The sequence below is a fragment of the Salvelinus namaycush genome, chromosome 11 (assembly GCF_016432855.1).
Source record: "Salvelinus namaycush isolate Seneca chromosome 11, SaNama_1.0, whole genome shotgun sequence".
NCBI classification, from domain to species: Eukaryota; Metazoa; Chordata; class Actinopteri; order Salmoniformes; family Salmonidae; genus Salvelinus; species Salvelinus namaycush.
Genome location: NC_052317.1, coordinates 33419180 through 33426264, shown reverse-complemented (window position 1 = coordinate 33426264; position 7085 = coordinate 33419180). Strand labels below are relative to the sequence as shown.

The 7085-nt window shown below is 42.6% G+C and overlaps 1 protein-coding gene across 1 annotated transcript; it reads left to right on the top strand.

Annotated features, from left to right (window-relative positions):
* Positions 1-422: 422 nt before the first annotated feature.
* On the top strand, positions 423-2868 carry LOC120056058 (oocyte zinc finger protein XlCOF8.4-like). The gene is made up of 4 exons (XM_039004203.1): positions 423-821; positions 917-1038; positions 1198-1312; positions 1520-2868. The coding sequence occupies exons 1-4, from the start codon at positions 623-625 to the stop codon at positions 2620-2622; spliced, it is 1539 nt and encodes a 512-aa protein (XP_038860131.1). The 5' UTR covers positions 423-622; the 3' UTR covers positions 2623-2868.
* The last annotated feature ends 4217 nt before the right edge of the window (positions 2869-7085 follow it).

Here is a 7085-nt window from a genome sequence, read left to right as displayed (position 1 = left end):
GCAATGGTTATCAACTGCATAAATAGAACGTAAATCACAGAAAATAGATGTTGTTGTGGCAGCTGCAGAGAAGTATTTGGGTATATGAGATTTGACTTCAGAAGACTTACAAGGTGTGTTGAGTGGTGGTGCCCTGTCCTCCCAGGCCGCTGGCATGGTGCAGGAGCAGATAGGGTCAAAATAGTGGAATGGGGTAGGTGGTTTTTAATGAGTGTAGGATTAGTTGGATGGGTGTTTTTTAAAATGTTATATATAATTGGTTTTTTTTTCCTTTTCCCCTTATCCAATTTTGTATCACAATGTATAATATATTTATATTGTAGTCCATTTGGGGGCGGTAATACAACATATTGGATACGAACCGCGCTTAAACACCGAAGATGGTGATGAAGAAGCAGAACGGAAGCGCGATTGCGCACGCATCTCCGATTTGAAACATGGTTGGCATTTATCGACATCGTTTGCCTAAATAGATCTCCTTACAAATGTCGAATTGGTCCAATATCAACATTTGCCATAGTGTGAGAACTGGAAATATACTGATTATTTATTGCTCATTGGCTAACAAAATTGTTTAAACATATTTACTTAATCACGGCGAATAAATACTGGGCTGGACAGGATGGCCAGCTGCAATTTTCAGGAGCAGTTTGTATCCATTATGGAAGTATTGGCTAAAGCAGCAGAAATAAACAAACGTGTAGATGATAGCTGTGCTGTTATACGTTTGGAAATGACCCAAAGCCAGCGAGATATTGATGTACTGAAAAGGAAGTGTCAAATGATGGACAGCGAGCTGAAGAAGACGCGCAGACGAAAAGGTAGTTGTGTTATTATTCATGGTAAATTGATTGAATATGCAAAACCCAAATGTGTGAATAGCCTTAATATTTGACCGAATATAATTATTTTCTAGGTTTTTACCCCGTGGCATCAGAGAGATCTTCATATCCAGTCAAGATTGTTTTGAACAAGCAGAGGAGTACCTCACAGTGGAGAGACAGCAAGATGGCTGTTGAAGGGGACTCTCAACCCCATGTGTGATACATCACCTTTTACAATTACAGAGACCTGACATCTTGGATCAATTATGTTATTGGATTATCAGGAGAATTTACTGCTTTTGTGTGATTCATGAGTATGAAAAGGGTTAGATATGGTGTGTGTCCTGAGTAATAACCTCAGTCCCTGTTACAGCCTTCAGATGTGGAGCAGAGAGTGGATACTGAACCCATACTGATCAAAGATGAGGAGACAGCAGAGGATATGTGGAAGACTGACCCTCAGGAAGAGCTCAGGATCACTGGAGAGGGTGGGTACGACCATAAGGGGTACTGCTCTGTCTGTCTATGGAAGACTGTGTGGGTGTGGTGGTATGCACATTCCAAATTGGTGTTGGGTGTTTTATGTTCTGGCATATGTAGCTCACGGACACACAGTCAGTTCTAAAGCTGTCATGTTTTGCAACTGTTAAGGGTCTTTTGTAATGTTTATTTTATGTTGATCCCCAAATCTTTAGAGTCTGGTTCCAAGCCTGGGAAATCACCATCCTTTGAGCAACGGCACTGTGATGAGGACTTCATCACACAACCCAATATATCTCCCAAAGACTCAGTAAAACATTACCCAAATTCTGATCGTCCAGAGGAACCAGGAACACCCCGGCTCGCATCTACGGAGGTGTTCAGCACAGAGCAGCACCGGCCAGACAAGGACTCACTAGACCTAGTGATGGTGAAAGAGGAGGAGCTGGATCAGACCACAACCCTGGCAGGACCTGACCAGTTTGTCATGGATCAGTCTGATGGGCAGCTGTGGACCTCTGTGGATCCAGGCAGAGACACTGACCCTGATGGTCACCCAGATTTCTCCTTTCATTCCACAGAAGAGTACTCTCAGAATATCTCAATTTTCCCATCTCATAGTGGGCTGTCATCTGTTCCTACTATGACAGATGATGTAGGGCCATCGCTTCACTCTTCTATGTGGAAACCACATGCTAACATGTTCAGTGCAGCAGCACATAGGAAAAGACATGTCAGGACATTGGCTAATGAGACTAGACAACAGATGCCAGACGAACAGAGCAGTGAGATACTGAACTCAAATAATGAAGGAAATCGTTTAGCTCTACAGCCAAGGCAGCATCAATACAGGGCTTCAGAAGCAACAGTGAGATTGAGTGAGTGCATGACAGGGTCAAACATGGCCACCACCTCCACCTTCTCTGGATACAGCCTGAGTCACAGTAGTTTTAACATGGTGAAGAGAATGAGGACTCAGTGGAGGTCGGGCGGCACCACCGAGAGGCGTTTCAGCTGCACCTTCTGTGGGAAGAGCTTCCCAACTTTCTGGCAGCTCAAAGAACACCTCCGGAGTCACACCGGAGAGAAACCGTACACCTGTGAACAGTGTGGCAGGAGTTTCACCAAGCAGTGCAACCTGATCAGACATGCTGTGGTCCACAGCGGGGAGAAGCCCTACAAGTGCACACAGTGTGGGAAATGCTTCACTCAGCGCTCCAGCATGAAGTCACATCAGAGAACTCACATAGGAGAGAGTCCAGTATCTCAATACGTGGTACCCGCATACCCAGGGGATCGACACACAAGTTTAATGTAGTCTCAGAACAGATGGAACAAATAGGAACATAATTGCATTATGCTTCGGAAACACTTTCAATGTGAAAATGTAGATCAATCAACCATACTCGCTATCTTCTTCTACACTATCTGATGTGCTTTCTTTTTGTATCTAGTACCTCTACTGATACACTCCGCTATGTATTTATTTGGACAGTGAAGCTACAACTTTTAATTTGGCTCTATACTCCAGGATTTTGGATTTGAGATCAAATGTTTTATATGAGGCGACAGTACAGAAGGTCACCTTTTATTTGAGGGTATTTTCATACATCTGTTTTACCGTTTAGAAATTAAAGCACTTTATGTATCTAGTCCCCCCATTTGAAGGTGGCATAAGTATTTGGACAATTTCACTTAGTGTATAAAAATGTGTCAGAAGTTTAGTATTTCGCCCCATATTCTTGGCACGCAATGACTACATCAAGCTTGTGACTCTACAAACTTGTTGAATGCATTTGCAGTTAGTTTTGGTTGTGTTCTGGATTATGGTGTGTCATTTTGGAGTCACTTTTATTGTAAATAAGTATAGGATTTGTTTCTGAACCCTTCTACATTGTAAACCCTACCATGACTACGGATAATCATAAATTAATCTTGAATAATGATGAGTGAGAAAGTTAGAGATAAATATCATGCCCCCCCAAAAATGCTAACCTCCCATGTTATTGGTAATGGTGTGAGGTTAGCATGTTCTGGGGGCATGATCTTTGCGCATCTGTCACTTTCTCACTTGTTATTCACAAATTCATTCATGATTATCTGTAATCATGGTAGCCGCCACATTAATGTAGAAGTGTTCATATTCTATTCTTATTTACAATAAAAGTGACTCCAAAATGACACAATATATTATTTACCATTAATTTCTATTGGGCACAACATTATCTGAAACACAACTAAAACAAACTACAAATGCATCCAGCAAGTTTATAGTCATGAGCTTGATGTAGTCATTGCATGCTAGGAATATGGGACCAAATACTAAACTTTTGACTACATTTAATACTAATACTAATGACACCTTCAAATGGGGAGGTAGATGCATGAAGTGCATTCATTTCTAAAATGTAAGACAAATGTATAAAAATACCCTCAAAGTAAAGGGTGACATTCTGTAATGTCGCCTCAGACATTTGATCTCAAATCCAAAATGCTGGATTATAGAGCCAAATGAAATATATTTACTTCACTGTCCAAATAAATACGTAGGGGAGTGTATGTGCCTTAAAAACCTTGAGGAGAACCTCTGGATGTTAATTAGCTATAACACATGTAGTATACAATAGTTATTGGAAATATATAATGAAATTAAGTTTATTTGAAGTTTACATGAAACCAGTTTCATCGTCCTTGTTCCCTAGCTATGTGTCAAACAAGATATATCCCCTTTCCTTGAATAAATACCATACCACATCTTCAGACCGGTTTCATTAGGTTGTGTGGATGAGAATGGAGATGACAATATTTGATGATGTATAAACCATTAGTTTTTATGAATGGTTGAAGAAAGTGTTTTAGTATTTTACATTTCACCACTGTGTCGTGCATTATGCATCTATAGCCTTTTAATGCATTAACAACCATGTGAGCCATTGCATTACAGTCTTTTCGCCTACATGTAGCCAAAGCTATTGAAAAAGACAAGGAGTTTTAAGATCTGAATTCTTTTAGATCATAAAACTAATTTCTTTAATCAATAGATATGGTTACTCTACATGTAGCTCTCCGTAGGGTTTTCAGCGGTTAGCTTCGTCCATGACTGGCTCCTTGTGAACTACAATTCCGACTCTGTGTTTTAACGTTTAGGAACATCAATAATCATCACTTGCTAAACGGTTTTTGGAACATATGGACCTCATCTTTAATATCAGCGAGAATTAATCTTTCAAATAAAAAACAACCAGTTACTGTAGAAGATTATACAGATCCATATGCTGTGTGTGCCTCCAGCCAACGAACTACAATTCCTCCCCAGTTACGTTTACACACAGGAGCACGATAGATGGCTAATTAGCACAAGTGCTCGCCACTGTCTTCAGTCTGTCTTCTGTAAAAAGCGCTATAACATGGCGATATGGTCGTGTAGAAACACTAACCGTAGTGCTTTAAAGGTGTGTTGTAATTTAACCTTTTGTTTTTGGAAAAGTATTTCTCGCTCATATGGAAGATACGTTTCTTATGTTTCCAAAACCGCTCCACAAGAGATGCGTGTTAACGTTCAGACCGAGCGTTGGGGAGCTTAACAAAAGTCCCCCAGGAAGAAGATACTATTGTCAATGGGCGACTAAAAGTAGCTAGTTAGGTCTATGAATGGGCTACCCTACATGCAGACAATAATATACCTGGTATATACATTTGAAGTCGGAAGTTTACATACACCTTAGCCAAATACATTTAAACTCAGTTTTTCACAATTGCTGACATTTAATCCTAGTAAAAATTCCCTGTTTTAGGTCAGTTAGGATCACCACTTTATTTTACATTTACATTTACATTTAAGTCATTTAGCAGACGCTCTTATCCAGAGCGACTTACAAGTTGGTGCATTCACCTTATGATATCCAGTGGAACAACCACTTTACAATAGTGCATCTAACTCTTTTAAGGGGGAGGGGGGGGTTAGAAGGATTACTTTATCCTATCCTAGGTATTCCTTAAAGAGGTGGTGTTTCAGTTGTTTCCGGAAGGTGGTGATTGACTCCGCTGACCTGGCGTCGTGGGGGAGTTTGTTCCACCATTGGGGTGCCAGAGCAGCGAACAGTTTTGACTGGGCTGAGCGGGAGCTGTACTTCCTCAGAGGTAGGGAGGCGAGCAGGCCAGAGGTGGATGAGCGCAGTGCCCTTGTTTGGGTGTAGGGCCTGATCAGAGCCTGAAGGTACGGAGGTGCCGTTCCCCTCACAGCTCCGTAGGCAAGCACCATGGTCTTGTAGCGGATGCGAGCTTCAACTGGAAGCCAGTGGAGAGAGCGGAGGAGCGGGGTGACGTGAGAGAACTTGGGAAGGTTGAACACCAGACGGGCTGCGGCGTTCTGGATGAGTTGTAGGGGTTTAATGGCACAGGCAGGGAGCCCAGCCAACAGCGAGTTGCAGTAGTCCAGACGGGAGATGACAAGTGCCTGGATTAGGACCTGCGCCGCTTCCTGTGTGAGGCAGGGTCGTACTCTGCGAATGTTGTAGAGCATGAACCTACAGGAACGGGTCACCGCCTTGATGTTAGTTGAGAACGACAGCGTGTTGTCCAGGATCACGCCAAGGTTCTTAGCACTCTGGGAGGAGGACACAATGGAGTTGTCAACCGTGATGGCGAGATCATGGAACGGGCAGTCCTTCCCCGGGAGGAAGAGCAGCTCCGTCTTGCCGAGGTTCAGCTTGAGGTGGTGATCCGTCATCCACACTGATATGTCTGCCAGACATGCAGAGATGCGATTCGCCACCTGGTTATCAGAAGGGGGAAATGTGAAATGTGAAATGTCAGAATAATAGTAGAGAGAATGATTTATTTCAGCTTTAATTTCTTTCATCACATTCCCAGTGGGTCAGAAGTGTACATACACTCAATTAGTATTTGGTAGTGTAATATTTGTGTTGTGGAGAAATGACCAGGCAGGAGACGGGAGTACAGTTAGTTTTCGTTTAGTCGTGCTCTACAGTTCCCGGGCACACTAGTGCGCATGTGCATTTCCTATTAGGTGTAGTAACGTAACACTGTCGTAATACATCACCGCTTAGTAACAGCATAGTAACTAATATAAACAGATGTAGATCCCAGATACTACAGGTAGCATTGCCTTTAAATTGTTTAACTTGGGTCAAACGTTTCGGGTAGCCTTCTACAAGCTTCCCACAATAAGTTGGGTGAATTTTGGCCCATTCCTCCTGACAGAGCTGGTGTAACTGAGTCAGGTTTGTAGGCCTCCTTGCTCGCGCACGCTTTTAGAGTTCTGCCCACAAATTTTCTATGGGATTGAGGTCAGGGCTTTGTGATGGGCACTCCAATACCTTGACTTTGCTGTCCTTAAGCCATTTTGCCACAACTTTGGAAGTATGCTTGGGGTCATTGTCCATTTGGAAGACCCATTTGCGACCAAGCTTTAACTTCCTGACTGATGTCTTGAGATGTTGCTTCAATAAATCCACATAATGTTCCATCCTCATGATGCCATCTATTTTGTGAAGTGCACCAGTCCCCCCTGCAGCAAAGCACCCCCACAACATGATGCTGCCACCCCCGTCCTTCACAGTTGGGATGGTATTCTTCGGCTTGCAAGCCTCCCCCTTTTTCCTCCAAACATAACGATGGTCATTATGGCCAAACAGTTCTATTTTTGTTTCATCAGACCAGAGGATATTTCTCCAGAAAGTACGATCTTTGTCCCCATGTGCAGTAGCAAACCATAGTCTGGCTTTCTTTAATGGCGGTTTTGTAGCAGTGGCTTCTTCC

Coding starts and splice junctions, on each gene's coding strand:
- LOC120056058 (XM_039004203.1), top strand. CDS start 623: ATGGCCAGCTGCAATTTTCAGGAGCAGTTTGTATCCATTATGGAAGTA. Junction 1,039..1,197: donor AAGGGGACTCTCAACCCCAT/GTGTGATACATC, acceptor TCCCTGTTACAG/CCTTCAGATGTGGAGCAGAG. Junction 1,313..1,519: donor GCTCAGGATCACTGGAGAGG/GTGGGTACGACC, acceptor CCAAATCTTTAG/AGTCTGGTTCCAAGCCTGGG.